The sequence below is a fragment of the Zonotrichia albicollis genome, chromosome 4 (assembly GCF_047830755.1).
Source record: "Zonotrichia albicollis isolate bZonAlb1 chromosome 4, bZonAlb1.hap1, whole genome shotgun sequence".
Lineage (NCBI taxonomy): Eukaryota > Metazoa > Chordata > Aves > Passeriformes > Passerellidae > Zonotrichia > Zonotrichia albicollis.
The window spans coordinates 2,305,877-2,329,655 of NC_133822.1; the positions used below are offsets into that span (position 1 = coordinate 2,305,877).

Below are 23,779 nucleotides of genomic sequence, written 5' to 3' on the forward strand. Positions count from 1 at the left end.
AGAGCTCCTCACACGTCAGTCCCACACCTCAAAGGGTCCAAAATGGGATTTCCTTGTAGCAAGCAAGGACAAGGGACAGGAAATCTCATTTCCTTGTACCAACCAGCTCCTTTTCCCTTTCCCAAAGTTCTTGTAGGGAACATCCAGCATTCCAGGACCTCCTTGTGGCCATGTCTGAGCAGGTGAACACAGATCTGTGATCTCAGGAACGTCCCATCACCATCCCTCATGGAATTCTCCCCATTCCTGCAAACCCATCCGGGAAAAGGAGGAACGCCTGCAGTTAATGGCCAATGCTGGCATGAGAAAAATATGAATAAAAGGAGGGAAAAAAGGAGGGAGTATAAATAAAAGGAGGGAAAAAAAGGAGGGATTATGAATAAAAGGAGGGGAAAAAACCTCAGAAGATTCCTAACAACAGGAACTGATGGGTTCTGCTTCCTGCATGGATGGTGAGAAGCCTCTGGAGTTGGTCCATGGTCACTGAGGGTTGGACTGAGTGCCTCAGAAAATCATTTCCACACTGGTGGAGCCTTGGAGAACACCGAATTTGGGCCTGGAGAGGAATCTTTTAAACATCTCAGGAATGAGAGTTCTTAAAAACAGCCAGACAAACCACCAGGGATTTTAAACATCCTTTAATTCTGCAATTTCAAGGCTGACACACAAAGCACCTACAGCTCAGAGAGAACCTTTCCCAGCACAGGAAACCCAGCTGGGTCCCCAGTTTTTGTGGCAAATACAAGTGCAGTGGATTCAGATTTTGGAGGAATGAGGTGAATTTTTCCAGGTGAATTTAAAGGGTCAGGGCAGAGTTGGTGCCCTGGGTGTGCCCTGGCTGTGCCCTCCTGCCCTTGCTGATCATTGGTGCTGAGCTACACAACCCTGCCAGCCCTTCCAGTGCATCAAGTGACAGCCACAAAATATCCCTGGAGCTGGGGGGACTCAGAGATGACATTCAGGACAAGAAAAGGAAGCTTTTTTGTTATTTTGTTATTTTATATTGGCAATTTTCTCCCGCATCCCCCCCCCCCGGCGCTGCGGGAGCCGGCGCCAGATGGCTCCGGGATAATGAAAGAGGAGAAGTGGAAACAAATGGTCCCGTGTCACCTCCCACGTGCAGCACTGCCTGATCACCACCTGAAGGAACAAACAACCCCAGCTTTGAGCAGGGGAAGCAGCAGGAAACTTCACGTGGGAACAGCCTGGAGGGAGCACTGGCAGAGCTGAGCAGGCTCCGAAAAAGATCTCCAAACCATCGAGATCCCATGTGTGATCAAGAGGTCAGGGATTGACTGGCAGGGTGCTGATTATTTAGTGTGGTCTGAACTTCCAAGACCCCATTTTCCCTTTTCCCACCCCACAGCTCCCTTTACATCTCAAGGCAAAGCAGCAGCAACAGAGCAAAGCCGAATATCCCACCCCAAACCCCGCTGGGGCTCCTGCTGCGGAATCACTTTTGGGAGAACATTAAAGAAGCATTACATGGACACACACCAAAACCACCCAAATCTCAAATGGCATTTCTCTCCTCACCACAATGCCCAGAAGATTCCCACTTTTTCTTTGATTAAAACAGAACAAAACCAACAAAACAAAACTCGGAGGTGCCGCCCGCCAGCCGCGGGTGAGGGGGTGGCAGAGGGGCTCACACGGTGGTGATCTTCTTGTCCTTGGTGGCCTGCTTGATGGCAGCCTGCTCGCAGATGATCTCCTTGAGGCGCTGCAGCCTCATGTTCTGCGTGGTCTGGTCGCCCACGCCCGTCTGGCTGCGGTGCAGCAGGTTCAGGGCGTAGATGTACTCCAGCTCCGTGTACTTCACGCCCTGGTCCACCACCAGGTTCAGCAGCTCGTCCGCCGTGTTGTAGAGCATCTCGTAGTACTGCCTGCAGAGAGAAAAACACCCTGCTCAGCCCTGCTGCTGGATGGCTGTGAGATTCCTGACAACAGGAACTGATGGGTTCTGTGTCTCACAAGGATGGTGTCCGAATTTTCCCTCATCTGCCACATGATTGTCATTTGGGGCCCACTGAAGAAAAAACTCCCCTGTCTAAAATCTCTGGGTCTGAAGGAGAAAATGACACACGCCAAGGGCTCTGGGACCTGAGAGCACAGTGCCAGGCTGTTGTTCACAGGTGTGTTTGTGCTACACTGAGCCCAATGAGAAGAAGAAGGAGGCACTGTTGGGGAAGATGAAGCAGGAAAGCCTTATAAATATGATTGCCTGGCAAAAGATTTTGAGAATATGGAAAGTGTAAGTGAGATTGAAATGAAAGCAAGCTTTGAGATCCCTCAGTTATTGAACAATTGGAAAACAATGGTGTGGCTGCTGAAGGTGATCCCCTTTTGATGGAACAACACCCTTTGCTTGCAGACAGGCCCAAGGGTCAGAGCAGACCCTACAGCTTGGCAGAAGGGGCCCAAAGAGGAGTTTTTAGGGTTTAAAATGTAACACAGTGTGGTAATGTAGTGATTCTTATAGACTGTATGTAAATGCTGTAGGATTTGTATCTTGTACTAGATTGGTTAGTGAGAATCAGAATATTCAACACAGAAGGAGATTTATTGTATTGTAATGGGAACTTCGCCCTCTTGCCTTTTACTCTCTTAACCCTCTTACTCTCTCACCCTCTCATCCTCTCTCCCCTCTCTCGGGCCTGCTCTGAGCTGTGGCTGCAGCTCCAGCAGGGCCCTGCTCCCAGGCCCTTTGCAATAAACCCCAAACCCCAGCAGGGCCCTGTGCAATAAACCCCAAATCCTAGCAGGCCCCTGCACCCAGGCCCTTTGCAATAACCCCAAATCCCAGCAGGGCCCTGTGCAATGAACCCCAAATCCCAGCAGGGCCCTGCTCCCAGGCCCTTTGCAATGAACCCCAAATCCCAGCAGGGCCCTGCTCCCAGGCCCTTTGCAATGAACCCCAAATCCCAGCAGGGCCCTGCACCCAGGCCCTTTGCAATAAACCCCAAATCCCAAAAGGCCCCTGCTCCCAGGCCCTTTGCAATAAACCCCAAATCCCAGCAGGGCCCTGCACCCAGGCCCTTTGCAATAAACCCCAAATCCCAGCAGGGCCCTGCACCCAGGCCCTTTGCAATAAACCCCAAATCCCAGCAGGGCCCTGCACCCAGGCCCTTTGCAATGAACCCCAAATTCATGACCTGGCAGCAGAGATCTCTTGTCTCTGTCCGTCCTGATCGAGCTGCCCCTCGATGTTCCTACAGGGCACAGTGCCCTGTTTGCAACAACAGCAGCTCTGGAAGCTGTCTCACCTCTCGGCCTGGCTGGACTTCTCCTGAGTTTCAGGTGGTCTCCCACAGCAGACCCTCACCTGTTTTATAACCACCGTGACAGACTGAGACGTAAGGAACCTCTCCATCAAGGACTGAGACATGGAACCCCCATGTGGAAAGGCCCCTCTGCTCCTTGCAAGGATGGGACTGAAACCCCCAGCTCAGGGGAGGTGTGTGTGGGACCAAAGCTGACCAAAGCGAGATGTTTGCCTGCAGGTTGTGACCTCTGGACTATGAAAACAATGGCTCTTGTTTACACTGAGAACATGGACTACCTGTTACATCTATTCCTTATTGTATCTGTCCCCTCACAATTTCCAACAGAGTTATCATAATAAAAACCTCTGAGTTAGTGATTTTGAGATGTCCCTGACATAACAGGTGGATCCTTGACTGGACTGGTGTGATGGCGTTCACAGGGGTCTCAGGCTCAGGGAAGAGACGAGGATCTGACTCCATGTTTCAGAAGGCTGATTTATTATTTTATGATATATATTATATTAAAACTATACTGAAAGAATAGAAGAAAGGGTTTCCTCAGAAGGCTGGCTAAGAACAGAACAGGAAAGAATGATAGCAAAGGTTTGTGGCTCGAGCTCTCTGTCTGAGCCAGCTGACTGTGATTGGCCATTAATTAAAAACAACCACATGAGACCAATCCCAGATGCACCTGTTGCATTCCACAGCAGCAGATAACCATTGTTTACATTTTGTTCCTGAGGCCTCTCAGCTTCTCAGGAGGAAAAATCCTAAGGAAAGGATTTTTCATGAAAGATGTTTGCGAGAGACTGGACCAAAGGACTTTGTTTCTACGTTTGGTAGCTATATCCCCCTCTTTCTCCCTCTCTTTTTTTCTCTCTCTTTTTCTCTCTCTTTCTCTCCCTTAATCCCTCTATCACATTTTGCTATGGTCACTCAATAAAACTGCATTGGTTTTGATTATCACTGCAAATCCCCTGTGCTGTGTCGTTTTTTTTGCACCTTGAGATCAATCCCTGAATCATCACGAACCCTGTTTGTAAGGACGGATCGTGACAATGGCCCAGACCTTTCCTTTTGCAGAATTCCGCAAGTTCTTGCTTTTATTCAGCAGTGCCACGAGCAGAGAAAGCTGAACAAAGCACAGACATATTCATGCTGAACGTCATCTGAAAATCCCAGAGGGGTTTGAGTTGGAAGGGATCTCAAAGCTCCTCTTGTTCCACCTTCTACCATCCCAAGGAGCCCCAAGCCCTGTCCAGCCTGGCCTTGGGCACTGCCAGGGATCCAGGGGCAGCCCCAGCTGCTCTGGGCACCCAACATGGGCAGGTCTTAAAGTCAAAGTGATAAAAATTCCCTTTATTGGGACTCACACGATGGTTTGGGTTGAAAGAGACCTTAAAGCCCATCCAGTTCCACCCCTGCTTTGAGCTCCTCTCTTCTGCCCCCAGATCTCCCCTGGCTGAGCCCTGGGAGCTTTTCCTGCCCAGGCTGATGATCTGGGAAGGGTAAATCAGCTTCCCTGTCCTTCCCTGTGCTCACATTAAAACCAAAAGAGATCTTGGGGAGCTAAATTTGCTCTTTGCTTAGCTTTGCAAATCCCTCATAATTATTTATTAACCTATTTGTCAGGTGACAGACTGAGCTTTTGATAACTTTTAACTGGTTTCCTTGGTTTTTAAACATCAACTTTAAAACCACAAAGCACTTGGCCTCCTTTGTGGTTTTAAAGTGAATCTGGAGCTTTCCACGGAGCAGATTCCCCTCACTGTCCTCCATTTATTTATTTATTCCCTCCATCCTTTACAACTCACTTCCCTCAGCCACCTCTTGACAATCAAAAGAAGGTTTCTAATGGCAGGGACAAACACACTTGTGAAAGGAAAATGAAGAGCCTAAATAAAAAATCACAGAACAAGAGGCTCGTCCCACTCCCTCTTTCATATTTCATTATTTGATAACATCAGAGGCTGAGTCCATCAGAGCTGCTCGGGCGAAGGCAAACAGGAGAGCGTCTGATCAATATTTATTAATACTTTCAAAGACAAGGGAGGCAAAGTTGAGCGGGCTCTGTAATGGAGTGAATAATTACTCATGCAAATCGGGCCTGGCCGCGGGCGCTGCCGTGGCACAGCGGCAGGTTTTTAATTGCGCCCAATTAAAAATGCACACCTTGTGCTCCTTCCCTGCTGCCTCGCCTGCTCCCCTTTTCTTCTAGAGAGGAAATTTTTTAATTAAAAAATAATCTGATCCCGAGCAGAGTGACAGATGAGTCCTGTGTTTGTGAGGGGCAGGAATTCTTCAGTCAGCTCAGATTTGGGACAGGTGAGGAGAGGATGGGGCTGTGCTGCTGGGCTTGTCCAGTGGTCAGTTTGTGTAGATTTAGTCATTTTTTTCCCTTTTTTTCCTTTAAGGTGCTCTGTCACATTGGAAAGGCCATGGATTTTTTGCTTTGGAGCAAAACTTCCCTGCCCCTGCATCCCTGGAATGTCAAAAGCCAGGTCGGATGGGGCTTGGAGCAGCCTGGATTATGGCATGGGAGGGATGATTTTGGAGGTTCCTTCCAACCCAAATCATTCTAGGATGAGTTTTTTTTTCTTTTAGATGCTTTTTTCCCTTTAAGGTGCTCTGTCACATGGGAAAGACTGTGGATTTTCTACTTTGGAGCAAAACTTCCCTGCCCCTGGATCCCTGGAATGAAAGCCTGGAGCAGATTAATTCCCTTGTAAAGAGCAGCTCTTATTCCATAGGAATTTGGGAGAAGAATTCCTATGGAATAAGAAGAACCTTCCTAAAAAGAAGAGGCCTCTAAGAATCTGTTCCATGTTTTTGTGCCAGGCTGGATGGGGCTTGGAGCAGCCTGGGATGATGGAAGGTGTCCCTATCATGGCAGGGATGGTTTTGGAGTTCCCTTCCAACCCAACTCATTCTAAGATGTTTCTTTTCCTTTTAGGTGCTTTTTTTCCTTTAAGGTGCTCTGTCACCTTGGGAAACCCATGGATTTTCTACTTTGGAGCAAAACTTCCCTGTCCCTGGCTGGATAGGGCTTGGAGCACATGGAAGGTGTCCCTATCATGGCAGGGATGGTTTTGGAGTTCCCTTCCAACCCAACTCATTCTAAGACGTTTCTTTTCCTTTTAGGTGCTTTTTTTCCTTTAAGGTGCTCTATCACATTAAAAAAGCCACAGATTTTTTGCTTTGAAGCAAAACTTCCCTGCCCCTGCATCCCTGGAATGTCCAAAAGCCAGGTCGGATGGGGCTTGGAGCAGCCTGGATTATGGCATGGCAGGGATGATTTTGGAGGTTCCTTCCAACCCAACTCATTCTAGGATGAGTTTTTTTCCTTTTAGGTGCTTTTTTTCCTTTAAGGTGCTCTGTCACCTTGGGAAAGACCGTGGATTTTCTACTTTGGAGCAAAACTTCCCTGCCCCTGGATCCCTGGAAGAACAGGTTGGACAGGGCTTGGAGCAGCCTGGGATGATGGAAGGTGTCCCTATCATGGCAGGGATGATTTTGGAGGTCCCTTCCAACCCAACTCATTCTAAGATGTTTCTTTTCCTTTTAGGTGCTTTTATTCCTTTAAGGTGCTCTGTCACCTTGGGAAACCCATGGATTTTTTTGCTTTGGAGCGAAACTTCCCTGCCCCTGGATCCCTGGAATGAAAGCCTGGAGCAGATTAATTCCCTTGTAAAGAGCAGCTCTTATTCCACAGGAATTTGGGAGAAGAATTCCTATGGAATAAGAAGAACCTTCCTGAGAAGAACAGGTCCCTAAGAATCTGTTCCATGTTTTTGTGCCAGGCTGGATGGGGCTTGGAGCACATGGAAGGTGTCCCTATCATGGCAGGGATGATTTTGGAGACTCCTTCCAACTCAACTCATTCTAGGATGAGTTTTTTTTTCTTTTAGATGCTTTTTTCCCTTTAAGGTGCTCTATCACATTAAAAAAGCCACAGATTTTTTGCTTTGAAGCAAAACTTCCCTGCCCCTGGATCCCTGGAATGTCAAAAGCCAGGTCGGATGGGGCTTGGAGCAGCCTGGATTATGGCATGGGAGGGATGATTTTGGAGGTCCCTTCCAACCCAACTCATTCTAGGATGAGTTTTTTTCCTTTTAGGTGCTTTTTTTCCTTTAAGGTGCTCTGTCACCTTGGGAAACCCATGGATTTTCTACTTTGGAGCAAAACTTCCCTGCCCCTGGATCCCTGGAATGTCCAAGGCCAGGTTGGACAGGGCTTGGAGCAGCCTGGGATGATGGAAGATGTCCCATGGCAGGGATGATTTTGGAGTTCCCTTCCAACCCAACTCATTCTAAGATGTTTCTTTTCCTTTTAGGTGCTTTTTTTCCTTTAAGGTGCTCTGTCACCTTGGGAAACCCATGGATTTTTTTGCTTTGGAGCGAAACTTCCCTGCCCCTGGATCCCTGGAATGAAAGCTTGGAGCAGATTAATTCCCTTGTAAAGAGCAGCTCTTATTCCATAGGAATTTGGGAGAAGAATTCCTATGGAATAAGAAGAACCTTCCTGAGAAGAACAGGCCCCTAAGAATCTGTTCCATGTTTTTGTGCCAGGTTGGATGGGGCTTGGAGCACATGGAAGGTGTCGCTATCATGGCAGGGATGATTTTGGAGTTCCCTTCCAACCCAACTCATTCTAAGATGTTTCTTTTCCTTTTAGATGCTTTTTTTCCTTTAAGGTGCTCGGTCACCTTGGGAAAGACCGTGGATTTTCTACTTTGGAGCAAAACTTCCCTGCCCCTGGATCTCTGGAATGTCCAAGGCCAGGTTGGACAGGGCTTGGAGCAGCCTGGGATGATGGAAGGTGTCCCATGGCAGGGATGATTTTGGAGTTCCCTTCCAACCCAACTCATTCTAAGACATTTCTTTTCCTTTTAGGTGCTTTTTTCCCTTTATGGTGCTCTGTCACATTAAAAAAGGCACACATTTTTTGCTTTGAAGCAAAACTTCCCTGCCCCTGGATCCCTGGAATGAAAGCCTGGAGCAGATTAATTCCCTTGTAAAGAGCTGCTCTTATTCCACAGGAATTTGGGAGAAGAATTCCTATGGAATAAGAAGAAACTTCCTGAGAAGAACAGGTCTCTAAGAACCTGTTCCATGTTTTTGTGCCAGGCTGGATGGGGCTTGGAGCACATGGAAGGTGTCCCTATCATGGCAGGGATGATTTTGGAGGTCCCTTCCAACCCAACTCATTCTAAGATGTTTTTTTTTCTTTTAGGTGCTTTTATTCCTTTAAGGTGCTCTGTCACATTAAAAAAGCCACAGATTTTTTGCTTTGAAGCAAAACTTCCCTGCCCCTGAATCCCTGGAATGAAAGCCTGGAGCAGATTAATTCCCTTGTAAAGAGCAGCTCTTATTCCATAGGAATTTGGGAGAAGAATTCCTATGGAATAAGAAGAACCTTCCTGAGAAGAACAGGTCCCTAAGAACCTGTTCTGTGTTTTTGTGCCAGGCTGGATGGGGCTTGGAGCACATGGAAGGTGTCCCTATCATGGCAGGGATGGTTTTGGAGGTTCCTTCCAACCCAGCTCATTCTAAGATGTTTCTTTTCCTTTTAGGTGCTTTTTTTCCTTTAAGGTGCTCTGTCACCTTGGGAAACCCATGGATTTTTTTGCTTTGAAGCAAAACTTCCCTGCCCCGGATCCCTGGAATGAAAGCTTGGAGCAGATTAATTCCCTTGTAAAGAGCAGCTCTTATTCCAAAGGAATTTGGGAGAAGAATTCCTATGGAATAAGAAGAAACTTCCTAAAAAGAAGAGGCCTCTAAGAATCTGTTCCATGTTTTTGTGCCAGGCTGGATGGGGCTTGGAGCACATGGAAGGTGTCCCTATCATGGCAGGGATGATTTGGGAGGTTCCTTCCAACCCAACTCATTCTAGGAATAGTTTTTTTTTTTCTTTTAGATGCTTTTTTCCCTTTGAGGTGCTCTGTCACCTGGGAAAAGCCACAGATTTTTTGCTTTGGAGCAAAACTTCCCTGCCCCTGCATCCCTGGAATGTCAAAAGCCAGGTCGGATGGGGCTTGGAGCAGCCTGGATTATGGCATGGGAGGGATGATTTTGGAGGTTCCTTCCAACCCAACTCATTCTAGGATGAGTTTTTTTCCTTTAAGGTGCTCTGTCACCTTGGGAAAGACCGTGAATTTTCTACTTTGAAGCAAAACTTCCCTGCCCCTGGATCTCTGGAATGTCCAAGGCCAGGTTGGACAGGGCTTGGAGCAGCCTGGGATGATGGAAGGTGTCCCTATCATGGCAGGGATGATTTTGGAGTTCCCTTCCAACCCAACTCATTCTAAGATGCTTCTTTTCCTTTTAGGTGCTTTTATTCCTTTAAGGTGCTCTATCACATTAAAAACGCCACAGATTTTTTGCTTTGGAGCGAAACTTCCCTGCCCCTGGATCCCTGGAATGAAAGCCTGGAGCAGATTAATTCCCTTGTAAAGAGCAGCTCTTATTCCACAGGAATTTGGGAGAAGAATTCCTATGGAATAAGAAGAACCTTCCTGAGAAGAACAGGTCCCTAAGAATCTGTTCCATGTTTTTGTGCCAGGCTGGATGGGGCTTGGAGCACATGGAAGGTGTCCCTATCATGGCAGGGATGATTTTGGAGACTCCTTCCAACCCAACTCATTCTAGGATGAGTTTTTTTTTCTTTTAGATGCTTTTTTCCCTTTAAGGTGCTCTGTCACCTGGGAAAAGCCACAGATTTTTTGCTTTGAAGCAAAACTTCCCTGCCCCTGCATCCCTGGAATGTCCAAAAGCAGGTTGGATGGGGCTTGGAGCAGCCTGGATTATGGCATGGGAGGGATGATTTTGGAGGTTCCTTCCAACCCAACTCATTCTAAGATGAGTTTTTTTTTTCCTTTTAGGTGCTTTTTTTCCTTTAAGGTGCTCTGTAACATGGGAAAGACCGTGGATTTTCTACTTTGAAGCAAAACTTCCCTGCCCCTGGATCCCTGGAAGAACAGGTTGGACAGGGCTTGGAGCAGCCTGGGATGATGGAAGGTGTCCCTATGGCAGAGATGATTTTGGAGTTCCCTTCCAACCCAACTCATTCTAAGACGTTTCTTTTCCTTTTAGGTGCTTTTTTTCCTTTAAGGTGCTCTGTCACCTTGGGAAACCCATGGATTTTTTTGCTTTGAAGCAAAACTTCCCTGCCCCTGGATCCCTGGAATGAAAGCTTGGAGCAGATTAATTCCCTTGTAAAGAGCAGCTCTTATTCCACAGGAATTTGGGAGAAGAATTCCTATGGAATAAGAAGAACCTTCCTAAAAAGAAGAGGCCTCTAAGAATCTGTTCCATGTTTTTGTGCCAGGCTGGATGGGGCTTGGAGCACATGGAAGGTGTCCCTATCATGGCAGGGATGATTTTGGAGGCTCCTTCCAACCCAACTCATTCTAGGATTGTGGGAATGCAGCTGATGGGAACAAAGTGTCTCAGGGACTCATCCCAACAGGGAAATCCGTTTATTTCCATATTTCCATATTTGTGTTATGCTGAAAAGCACTGATGGGTTTTGTTGGGCTGATCTGACAGGAGAGATTTTACACACAAAAAACCACGGAACAGGTTCTTAGGAACCTGCTCTTCTTAGGAAGGTTCTTCTTATTCCATAGGAATTCTTCTCCCCAAATTCCTTTGGAATAAGAGCTGCTCTTTCCAAGGGAATTGATCTGCTCCAGGCTTTCAGCTCTTCAGGATGGTCAAAAATCTTCTCCTCGGGCATCCAGCCCCAGTGTTGATGGCACATTTTGGGGAATGGGGAGTGAAGGACGGCCTGAGGGATCCCAAATCATTAACATCCTGCTCAAACAGGATAATTAACTAATTTTGATGGTTTGGATTACAAAGGTTTGTTAATTTTTTAAAAAATAAAATCCATTTTTCATGTGATGAGCTCACATCCCAACCAAGACACTCATGGACTGTTCCTCTGACCACTGGCAATGGGATTGGGTCCAAAGCTGCCTTGAATTTTTTTGGGCATTTTTTGGGATAAAACTGAGCTCTCTCTGCTCCCTTTATCCATCTGGAATTGCCCCTGGAAGATCCACCACGACAGGAGGAACAGCTCTGTGCTAAGAGCAGGCAGGGGAAGTTAAATATCCCTTTAATAGGATGGAAATGGTTCCCAGCTGCAGGAAAAAAATCATCAAAAAAAAAAAAATCCAAAAAAACATCCAAAACCGGCAAAACCAAAAGTGCAGAATCCACCTGACCTCACACCAGTTTGTTTTGTTGGGTTTTCAGCAGCACTTTTGAAAGAAGCTACAGCAAATTGCCAACCATGAACCCATTCTGCACGGAGGCATTTTGAGCTTATATATGTATAGATATCCATACTAAAAATGGTCTCTTGAACTCTGTTCTTGGAGAAAGAGAATAAAAATTAAGAAGCTTTCTCATTTAGGGGGGAAAAAAAAAAATCTCAGGAAAGGCAATGAGGATGAGCCCAGCTCCTCTGAGGGCTATTAATACCATTCTGCATTTAAATGCTAATGTTCACCTCTAACCCCAAAAGAAAAAAAAAAAAAAAATAAAGTTTTCAAAAGGTGGCCAGGTGAATTCCAAATGACATCCTGATTTCCCTGAGAATGACTTGATCTCCTCTTCAGAGGAGATGTTTCAGAATAAAGGATCCCACTTTAATTATCCCTTCCTGGCGTGGCTGGGGGCCTGCTCTGCATCAGGCAGGAACAGGAATTCCAGTCTGGGCGCTGAATTAGCCAAAGGGAACAAAAAAAAAAGGAGAAATGTGAATTCTGTCCCTTCTCTCCCTCTCTTTTGGGGGATTAGGGAGGAGCTTTGGCAGCACCCGGAATTGCTGCTCTAATGGGAAAGTCAGAAAGGTTAAGTGGGAAGCACTTATGGAAAATCTGGATAAAAACTGAATGAGGGGACAGGGAGGGAGGATAGAAGGAAGATTTTTATGATGAGGGTGGGGAACAGAATTCCCAGAGGAGCTGTGGCTGCCCCTGGATGCCTGGAAGTGTCCAAGGCCAGGCTGGAGCACCCTGGGACAGTGGAAAATGTCCCTGCCCATGGCAGGGGGTTGGGATGATCTTTAAGGTCCTTTCCGACCCAAATTCTGGGATTTTACAAAAAACCACCAGGCAGGACAAGCAAGAAACTGAAGATGATAAAAAAGCTGTGGTTATAAAATCACTCAGTTTTGATATTTGAAGATCATGGTGGAAACACGACATTTAAACATAGAGGGGCATGAGTGAGTGCAAAAAAAAAAGAAAAAACATCAAGAAATTGTTCACTTCAGTGAAGGTGACTGAAATTGTTGACTTCGGTCAAGTAATGCAGAAGAAATGGATTTTCAGGCCTGGCTGAAAGAAGAAAATCCCATGGGATTTTCCTTTTGGAATTAGTGAATGTGGGAATGGGGAGGAGCTGAGGATGGTCACAGGCCCAGGATGTGGAGCAGGAGAGGTGAGTCCCAGGCAGGAGCTTGCAAAGAGAATTTTGAAAGCTCAGAACACCGAAGGCAAACGCAGGTGAAGCAGCAATTCCTGTAATCTCTGCACCTGGTGAAGGCTGAGGGGATGTTTGCACACACACACATCAGTGAGCAGCATTTTAAATCAAAGATCTGCAAATGTGGGAGCTCCTGATGAGATGGAAAACAGGGAGGGGAGGTGACAGCTTCCAGGCTTTTCATGGAATCACACATGGGGTGGGTTGGAAGGGACCTTAAGGATCATTTAATCCCAACTGGGACACTTTCCCCATCCCAGGTTCCTCCAGCCTGGCCTTGGAGATTTCCAAGGATGGATCCAGTTCCTCTTTCCAACCACTGCTGGGTTGGAAGGGACCTTAAGAACCATCTAATCCCAAATGGGACAACATTCCTATCCCAGGTTGTTCCAAGCCCCATCCAGCCTGGCCTTGGACAATTCCAGGGATGGATCCAGTTCCTCTTTCCAACCCCTGCTGGCTTGGAAGGCACCTTAAGATCATCTAATCCCAAATGAGACAACATCCCTATCCCAGGTTGCTCCAAACTGGCTTTGGAGACTTTCAGAGATGGATCCAGTTCCTCTTTTCAAGCCCTGTTGGGTTGGAAGACACCTTAAGGATCATCCAATTCCAACTGGAACACCTTCCCCAACCCAGGTTGCTCCAAACTGGCCTTGGACAATTCCAGGGATGGATCCAGTTCCTCCTTCCAACCACTGCTCATCCCAAACTGCAGCTGCAACCCTAAAACAAGGGACACCACCCTCAGGACACCATTCCATGAGGGAATGTAAATCCTGATTGTCTTTTCTGCAGATTTATTCTTTGATTTTCAACCAACCCCGAGCAGTTCTGGGGACACCAATGGGAATGTTCCTTCTGTGCCTCCAGAGGAACCCAAAGTGCTTTTGGGGAGGTCACATCAGGGATGGCTTTGCAGTTCTGGTCACCCTCAGCTCCCCTCAGATACCACACCGAGGCCTGGACATTCTCCTACATGGCTCCATGGTGGGGGGAGTTGTAAATCCCTCATGAGGGAATGTAAATCCTGATTGACTTTTCTTCAGATTTATTCCTTGATTTTCAATCAACCCCGAGCAGTTCTGGGGACACCAATGGGAATGTTCCTTCTGTGCCTCCAGAGGAACCCAAAGTGGTTCTGAACATTAGGGGAGGTCACATCAGGGTTGGCTTTGCTGTTCTGGTCACCCTCAGCTCCTCTCTGACACCACACCGAGGCCTGGACATTCTCCTGCATGGCTCCATGGTGGGGGAGTTGTAAATCTTCCATGAGGGAATGTAAATACTGATTGACTTTTCTTCAGATTTATTCCTTGATTTTCAATCAACCAGTTCTGGGGACACCAATGGGAATGTTCCTTCTGTGCCTCCAGAGGAACCCAAAGTGCTTTGGGAGAGGTCACATCAGGGTTGGTTTTGCTGTTCTGGTCACCCTCAGCTCCTCTCTGACACCACACTGAGGCCTGGACATTCTCCTACATGGCTCCATGGTGGGGGGAGTTGTAAATCTTCCATGAGGGAATGTAAATCCTGATGGATTTTCTTCAGATTTATTCCTTGATTTTCAATCAACTTGGAGCAGTTCTGGGGACACCAATGGGAATGTTCCTTCTGTGCCTCCAGAGGAACCCAAAGTGCTTTAGGAGAGGTCACATCAGGGTTGGTTTTGCAGTTCTGGTCACCCTCAGCTCCTCTCAGACACCACAGCAAGGCCTGGACACTTCTCCTACATGGCTCCATGGTGGGGGAGTTGTAAATCCCCTGTGAGGGAATGTAAATCCTGATTGACTTTTCTGCAGATTTATTCCTTGATTTTCAATCAACCAGTTCTGGGGACACCAATGGGAATGTTCCTTCTGTGCCTCCAAAGGAACCCGAAGTGCTTTTGAGGAGATCACATCAGGGTTGGTTTTGCTGTTCTGGTCACCCTCAGCTCCCCTCAGATACCACAGCAAGGCCTGGACACTTCTCCTGCATGCCTGGGGTGAGGAAGAAACCCCTACATGGGAGGGGAATTGTAAATCCCCTGTGAGGGATTGTAAATCCTGATTGTCATTTCTGCAGATTTATTCTTTGATTTTCAACCAACCCCGAGCAGTTCCGGGGACACCAATGGGAATGTTCCTTCTGTGCCTCCAGAAGAACCCAAAGTGGTTCTGAACATTAGGAGAGGTCACATCAGGGTTGGTTTTGCTGTTCTGGTCACCCTCAGCTCCTCTCTGACACCACAGCAAGGCCTGGACATTCTCCTGCATGCCTGGGGTGAGGAAGAAACCCCTACATGGGAGGGGAGTTGTAATCCCCTGTGAGGGAATGTAAATCCTGATTGTCTTTCCTGCAGATTTATTCCTTGATTTTCAATCAACTTGGAGCAGTTCTGGGGACACCAACGGGAATGTTCCTTCTGTGCCTCCAAAGGAACCCAAAGTGCTTTAGGGGAGGTCACATCAGAGATTTTGCTGTTCTGGTCACCCTCAGCTCCTCTCTGACACCACACAGAGGCCTGGACATTCTCCTGCGTGGCTCCATGGTGGGGGGAGTTGTAAATCTTCCATGAGGGAATGTAAATCCTGATGGACTTTTCTTCAGATTTATTCCTTGATTTTCAATCAACCAGTTCTGGGGACACCAATGGGAATGTTCCTTCTGTGCCTCCAGAGGAACCCAAAGTGCTTTTGGGGAGGTCACATCAGAGATTTTGCTGTTCTGGTCACTCTCAGCTCCCCTCAGACACCACAGCAAGGCCTGTACATTCTCCTACATGGCTCCATGGTGGGGGGAGTTGTAAATCTTCCATGAGGGAATGTAAATCCTGATGGACTTTTCTGCAGATTTATTCTTTGATTTTCAATCAACCCAGAGCAGTTCTGAGGACACCAACGGGAATGTTCCTTCTGTGCCTCCAGAGGAACCCAAAGTGCTTTAGGAGAGGTCACATCAGAGATTTTGCAGTTCTGGTCACCCTCAGCTCCTCTCTGACACCACACCAAGGCCTGGACATTCTCCTGCATGGCTCCATGGCAGGGGGAGCTGTAAATCCCCCATGAGGGAATGTAAATCCTGATGGACTTTTCTGCAGATTTATTCCTTGATTTTCAATCAACCAGTTCTGGGGACACCAATGGGAATGTTCCTTCCGTGCCTCCAGAGGAACCCAAAGTGCTTTAGGAGAGGTCACATCAGAGATGGCTTTGCAGTTCTGGTCACCCTCAGCTCCCCTCAGACACCACACCAAGGCCTGGACATTCTCCTACATGGACTAGAAAACCCCAAAATGTTCCCATCCCTGTGATCTCCACCTCCTCTGTGCTCACCTCACCCACAGCCCCTGGCAAGCAGCTGCCCCATCGCCACCCGTGGCACAATCTGGGGCAGGAGGCACAGGTGGCTCTGGGGCTGTGCTCACAAGAACATAAAAAAGCACAAAAATGTGAAAAACCTCATTAAAAACCTAAAAATGTGCAAAGTTCCAAGATGGGGAATGATTGGGGAAAAGGAAACAAAGCAGAAGAGGAAGAAATAAAAGTGAATTTGGAGTACAGTGGTGCTCCACACTCCTGTGGTAGCTCTGCAAATCACAGCCCTTAATAAATAATCAAGTGATGGAAGGATAATAATGTTTTTTTTTTTTTAAAGCTGGGAGAATAATTAAAATTAAGTCATTTATCCAAGGCAGGAAAAAGTATCAGAGGTGGGAAGCCCTCACCCCTTGCTCAGTACCCACACAGAGCTCTGATCACTACAGAGCCAGGCAAGAAAAACAAGTGTATTTATTCAAAAGGGCACAAGCACTGCCTTCTAATTAGAAACAGCCTCGTTAGAAAATCCAATTATTTTCCCTTTTAAAGTTTAAACCACAGAGACAGCGAATGAAGCCCTACATATCAATCAGCTCACCTGGGGGCTGCTTTTTATACAGAAAAAGCCATTTTGGATAAAAACCCTCCCAGCCAACACCTCTGGGTGCCACGTGCAGCTCTGTCACTGGGTTTGTCACCACTGCAGAGCTTTTTGTCACACACAGATGAGAAATCAGCTCTTAAACACAGAATTAATTAGCAAAGGGAAGGGGAAGGGATGTGCAGAACATCGCCAAACTTCCCAAAGCTCTCTCCTGTTCTCCCTCCTTTTTATCCTGATAGTTATCTGCCTTATCTGTTATTTTCTCATTAATATTTCCTTCTTATTTCCTTTTCCCTCCCTCCCATCGCTTGGACAACGCTGCCCTGCTGGGAACAGGAGCTCCAGGAGAGGCTCAGAAGGAATTTCCTCGTGGAAAAAGTTGGTAAACAGAGAGATCAGAAGGAATTTCCTGTCACAGACACATTTTATGAAAAAATCGTTTTGCTAGGATTTTTTCTCCTGAGAAGCTCAGAGGCCTCAGGAACAAAATGTAAACATTGATTATCTGCTGCTGTGGAATGCAACAGGTGCATCTGGGATTGGTCTGTGTTAGTTGTTTTTAATTAATGGCCAATCACAGCCCAGCTGTATTGGACTCTGGTCAGTCACAAGATTTTATTATCATTCCATCCCTATTCCTTTCAAGCCTTCTGATGAAATCCTTTCTTCTATTCTTTTAGTATAGTTTTAATATAAAATATATAGTAAAATAGTAAATCAGCCTTCTAAACATGGAGTCAGATCCTCATCCTGGGACGCCTGTGAACACCACCACAATTTCCTTATGGAATAAGTTGGTAAACAGAGAGACCAGAGGGAATTTCCTAATGGAAAAAGTTGGTAAGCAGGGAGATCAGATGGAATTTCCTCATTATTTAGGACAAAATTGAACTCTCCCTGCTCCCTTTATCCATCTGGAATTCCTCTCCCAAATTGTTGGATGGGAAAAGTTGGTAAACATTGGCAAAGGCTGGATGGGTCTGGAGTGCCCATCCCTGGGGGTGTCCAAGCAGGTGGCACTCAGGGCTGGTGACAAGGGTGGGTTCTTGTCGGATCTCAAGATCTGAGTCCTGAGATGCTGAGCCACCGAGACCACCTTGGGGGGCTCGGGAGTCCTGGAATGTTCCAGAAGTGTCTGGTGGCTGCACTTTGACCCTACACAGGAGACGACAAGGATGAGGGCTTCACCAGGGTGAATGGTGAAGGGATTGGTTAATTAGAGAGTGAAACACAGGGTTTAGGATTTATGTACAGGGGGGTTTAGAGGAGTAAGATGGAGGAATTGGGGTGTGTCCTGTCCTTCTTCTTCTTCCTCTTCTCCTCCATCTTCTTTGGCCACGGTGGCACCTTTGGATTGGTTATTACTGAGAGTGCACTGAGTTATAAGAATAAATGATATTGGGGAAAAATGATAAATATTGTACACGTAACAATGGGTATAAAGATACGTGGCTGCCCTGGAGGGCAGACAGTGTGCTCATGGCTGACTGCTGAGCAGAGCTCTGTCGGGCTGAAAGAACATCTTTTAGATAAACAATTAATAAACATAAAAACAGAAAGAAGAACTGAAGCCTCTTCTCGTCCTTCGATACGCGGGCTGCCCCAAGGCCACCCCGGGCCTTTCCAGGCCCCTCAAACAGCCGAGATAAACCGGACACTTGGCGTTCCCTGGGCGGACAAGAACAACCACAACCTTTCGGGGAGAGATAAACCGGACAGGTTCTGTGACCTTGGAGGGCTTTTCCCACCTCAGCAAGCCCGGGATTCAGGGAATGGGGATCTCTGAGCAACCCCACAGGGCACTGACACCCAATCCCTGAGCACCTCTGGGCCCCCTCCCAGCAATTACACAGCTTTTCAAAGGGAGGATAAACCCATTAAAGCCCATTAAATAATTCTTCAAAAAAAAAACCAAAAACAATGTCTGAGCCACTCCTTGTAGCTCCAAACCGGCTGATCCTAATGAGAGATGGAAATTCTCCCTCTCCAAATGGAACTTTATAGGGTATTAAACAAGCACCCTCAGCACTTATCTAAATCTTTAATTAGTTCTATAATATACTGATGATATCAAGGCTAATTAAATTTATACAGATAAAGAGCAATGAAATTCTAGCCAAGTGAGCTGGAAAGTACATATTAAACAGTAAATTTAATGGCTCAGGAAGATAAATGCAATTTTGTATAAAAAAATTAAATTCAATTTACATGTCGTATTAAAATTGATTTTGAGTGTGCAAATGATTGGAAAGGAATCTTTTTAATAGATCAGTAAAAGTGTTAATCTGACCTGTTTAAATATCAGTTATTAATGCCAGCATTTGCAAATAAGCCACACACATTTGCATTTTACTGCATATAGTAAAAAAAAAAAAAAAATTATCGATACCATCTGCCAGTTTATAAGGAATATTAAGGGATTTTTTTCCCCTTGCCTCATGCATAAATTGGAGGGAAGGTGGAAATGAATGCAGCCTGAAAGAAGAGGGAGTCAGCACTTCCACAAAAGTGCAGCAGAGATTGCTCCAGTCAGCAAAAAAATCCCACAATTTCCCCTTCCCTTTGGGAACAACAATCACTGTGGCAAGCCTCCAATTTATTTAGGATCAAGTGAGGTGGAACTGGATGTGACTGGGGAGGTGTCCAGGGGTGCCAGCTGAGCTTGGATAAGCCAGGAACGGCTGGGAGCTGCTGATGGGTGAAGGACACGATGGGATCTGCCTGGTGGGGACAGAACTGGGGCAGAAGCTCAAGCAGGCAATGTCTCAATGTCTCAATGTCTCAATGTCTCAATGTCTCAATGCCTCAATGTCTCAATGCCTCAAGGCAATGTCTGTAGGTCATGGTTGGGTTCCACAAGTCAATCTCTGCCTGTAAGAGGTCATGGCTGGGTTTCCATGTCAATGCCAGCCTGGGGTTGGTCATGGTTGGGTCCAACAAGTCAAAGTCAGCCAAGAAAAATGGGTAGGTGATGGTTGGGTCCACAAGTCAGTGTCAGCCTGTGGTAGGCCATGGTTGGATTCCACAAATCAAAGTCAGCCTGGGGTCAGGCCATGGCTGAGTTCCACAAGTCACTTTTGCCTGTAGAAGGCCATGGTTGGGTCCACAAGTCAGCGTCTCCCTGGTGTAGGTTGAGTTTGGGTTCCACAAGTCAATGTGTGCCTGTAGTAGGCCATGGTTGGGTTTCCAAGTCAGTGTCTGCCTGAGGTAGGCCATGGTTGGGTTTCCAAGTCAATGTCAGCCTGTAGTAGGTTGTGTTTGAGTTCCACAAGTCAATGTCTGCCTGAGGTGGGTCATGGTTGGGTTCTACAAGTCAATGTCAGCCTGGGGTAGGCCATGGTTGGATTCCACAATGGGAAGGTAGGTCCTGGTTGGGTTCCAATCAATGTCAGCCTGTAGTAGGCCATGGTTGGGTTCCTCATGTCCATGTCTGCCTGTGGTAGGCCATAGTTGAGTTCCACAAATCAATTGTCTGTCTGGTGTAGGTTGAGTTTGGGTTCCACAAGTCAATGTGTGCCTGTAGTAGGCCATGGTTGGGTTTCCAAATCAATGTCTGCCGGGGGTAGGTCATGGTTGGGTTCCACAAGTCAATGTCTGCCTGGGGTAGGCCGTGGTTGGGTTCCACAAGTCAATGTCTGCCTGGGGTAGGCCGTGGTTGGGTCCACAATGGGAAGGTAGGTCCTGGTTGGATTTCCAAGTCAAAGTCAGCCTGTAGTAGGCCATGGTTGGGTTCCTCATGCCCATGTCTGCCTGTGGTAGGTCATGGTTGGGTTCCACAAGTCAATTGTCTGCCTGGTGTAGGTTGAGTTTGGGTTCCACAAGTCAATGCCTGCCTGTAGTAGGTCATGGTTGGGTTTCCAAGTCAAAGTCAGCCAAGAAAAACAGGTAGGTCATGGTTGGGTCCACAAGTCAGTGTCAGCATATAAGAGGTCATGGTTGTGTCCAACAAGTCAATGTCAGCCTGTAGTAGGCCATGGTTGGGTTTCCAAATCAATGTCTGCCTGAGGTGGGTCATGGTTGGGTTCCACAAGTCAATGCCAGCCTGGGGTAGGCCGTGGTTGGGTCCACAATGGGAAGGTAGGTCCTGGTTGGGTTCCAGTCAATGTCAGCCTGTAGTAGGCCATGGTTGGGTTCCTCATGTCCATGTCAGCCTGTAGTAGGCCATGGTTGGGTTCCACAAATCAATTGTCTGCCTGGTGTAGGTTGAGTTTGGGTTCCACAAGTCAATGTGTGCCTGTAGTAGGTCATGGTTGGGTTTCCAAGTCAAAGTCAGCCAAGAAAAACAGGTAGGTCATGGTTGGGTCCACAAGTCAGTGTCAGCATATAAGAGGTCATGGTTGTGTCCAACAAGTCAATGTCAGCCTGTAGTAGGCCATGGTTGGGTTTCCAAGTCAATGTCTGCCTGAGGTGGGTCATGGTTGGGTTCCACAAGTCAATGTCAGCCTGAGGTGGGTCATGGTTGGGTTTCCAAGTCAATGTCTGCCTGAGGTGGGTCATGGTTGGGTTCCACAAGTCAATGTCAGCCTGGTTGGGTCCACAATGGGAAGGTAGGTCCTGATTGGGTTCCAGTCAATGTCAGCCTGTAGTAGGCCATGATTGGGTTCCTCATGCCCATGTCTGCCTGTGGTAGGCCATGGTTGGGTTCCACAAGTCAATTGTCTGCCTGGTGTAGGTTGAGTTTGGGTTCCTCAAGTCAATGCGGGCCTGTAGTAGGTCATGGTTGGGTTTCCAAGTCAATGTCTGCCTGGGGTAGGTCATGGCTGAGTTCCACAAGCCAATTTCTGGCTGCAATAGGTTGTGTTCAGGTTCCACAAGTCAATGCCTGCCTGAGGTGGCCATGTTTGGGTTCTTCAAGTCAATGTCAGCCTGTGGTAAATCACGGTTAGGTTCCACAAGTCAAAATCAGCCAAGAAAAACAGGTAGGCCATGGTTGGGTTTCCAAGTCAATGTCAGCCTGTAGTATGTTGTGTTTGAGTTTCACAAGTCAATGTCAGCCTGTGGTAGGTCATGGTTGGGTCCAACAAGTCGAAGTCAACCTGTGGTAGGCCATGGTTGAGTTCCACAAGTCCGTGTCTGCCTGTAGTAAGTCATGGTTGGGTTTTCAAGTCAATGTCTGCTTGTAGTACGTCATGGCTGAGCTCCACAAGTCAATGTCTGGCTGGGGTAGGCTCTGGTCAGGTTCATCAAGTCAATTTTCCTGCAGTAGTTGTGGTCAGTAGTAGTTGTGGTCAGGTCCATTAAGCTCTAGTAGCTGTGGTCAGGTCCATTGAACCACAGTGTAGTAACCATGGCAGAAAGAAACCAGGACGGGTTCAGTGCCAAAATCTGAGATGTCCAGAAGTGGTGGCCATCAGCATGGAGTTGTGGATCTCCTGGATGAGGGATTCAGAGCTCCAACCCTCTGCTCCTTGCTTTCTGTGGTGGCCACTGGCCTGAGGAACATTTCATCCCAACATCTACCAATCTTGGAAACCTCCAGGTTGGAGGCCACAGGTTTTTATGGGCAGCTGCTGCTCATTTCCAGCATTTTTGGTTGAAATTGCTTCTCCCTCTCGATCATTCTGAGGGCAAAAGTCGTATTTAGAGGGATTGAAGCCCACCACCCCTAAAAGAGCAGCTCCCACAAGTCCACCCCTGAAAATCCCTGTGCAGCACAGCTGTAGCCTCTGCTGGCCATTCCTGGTGGGTTTACCTCCAATTATCCCAACTTTTTCATCCAACAGAGCTTCACTACAATATTTTTTTGCCAGACAGCACAAATCTGAGCATTTTAAATGAAAATATTATCAAGGCAATGTCAGTCCAGGTAAAATCCAGCATACACGGGGTTTCTATCTGCACTCTCCACTGCATGAAAAAAACAAGTTTTACTCATGGAATATCCTGGAGTTGTGTCACTTGAATGTCACTTTGTATGGACTGACTCCACTGCAGCTCCTTGGAAACAAAACTGGTCCCAACAGAGTGAGAGGAGAGTCCCTGCTCTGCTTCTGGATGGTGGAGTAGTTCAGAGCCATCAAAAGCACAGCAATTCTCTGAACTGCTTTTCATCTCCTCCCAGAGACACATCTTCAACTGCACAAACCCTCCAGGCTCCCCAAAGGACTCTGCTGCGAGAGCTGAACATGGAGTTTTCTGTAGTAATTTATTCATTTTTTTCAAGTTTTTTCGACCTCTCGCAATCCCCATCTGAGAACTTCCCCAGAAGTTCTGCACCCAGAACTTCTCTGTTCTCTCAAAGGTTGCTGAGGGTGAGAAGGACCAAGGACCCCATCGTGGTTCCCTCCAACCTCATCCATTCTGTGAGGGGAGCTCCTTGTGTGTCCAACGGGGTGGATCCCACCCCACAAAACCATGGAATCACAGAACCATTCAGGCTGGAAAAGCCCTTTAGAACATCCAGGCCAACCATTCCCAAGGCCACCACCGACCATGTCCCCAAATGTCACAATTCCATGGCTTTCAATCCCTCCAGGGATGGATATTCCAGCCCTGCTCTTTGGCTGAAGAGATTTTTCCTAACAGTGATGCTCCTTGAGAATCCCAGATTCCACTCCTGAAAGCCCCTCCAGGGACTCAAAGCACATTTTCCGGATGGTTCCCAAAATCTGCACATTCTCCATGAAGGAAAACTGCATTTTCCCCAGAACCCCACTTTTAACAGATGGCAGAAAAATTCACCCCTTTCCCACGTTGGGCTGGGCTTAGGAAAACAACGTGGCATCTGAGGCACTGAATCCTATTAAAAAATCCTATTAAATCCTATTAAAACAGCCATATTTTATATCTTTCTTCTTCCCAATCCAAGCTGTTTCCCGCCACAGCATCAAACTTGCTCTTATTTGCACTTTTCCTTCTCCTCTTTGTTTTTCCACACATGACAAGGTGGAATCCTGTCTGATTTACAACTTCCTTAGGAGAAGATCTACTTGAGAGACCCATTTCAGCTTTAGGTGTTAATGCACCTCTGTGACGTGAGGTGGCAGCTGAAGTTTAGAGCTTTTCTGTATTATTTGAGCTCAAATCTGGAATACAAATGATGAAAGACAAGAGGAGCTTTACATCTTTCAGTAAAATTGGAGTAAGACATCATAAGCTGCACATAATTTC

General features: G+C 47.0%; 2 protein-coding genes across 2 annotated transcripts in view; one reads left to right on the forward strand and one right to left on the reverse strand.

The window, feature by feature from the left end:
• The window catches only part of LRGUK (leucine rich repeats and guanylate kinase domain containing), a 107,736-nt gene extending 106,505 nt beyond the window's left edge, over positions 1–1,231 (forward strand). Inside the window, exon 20 of the mRNA XM_074538666.1 lies at positions 128–1,231. Coding sequence (XP_074394767.1) covers positions 128–186 — 59 coding nt within the window. The 3' untranslated portion in view covers positions 187–1,231. The remainder of the gene's footprint in view (positions 1–127) is intronic.
• Positions 626–23,779, reverse strand: part of EXOC4 (exocyst complex component 4) — a 438,637-nt gene continuing 415,483 nt past the window's right edge. Inside the window, exon 18 of the mRNA XM_074538663.1 lies at positions 626–1,886. Coding sequence (XP_074394764.1) covers positions 1,649–1,886 — 238 coding nt within the window. The 3' untranslated portion in view covers positions 626–1,648. The remainder of the gene's footprint in view (positions 1,887–23,779) is intronic.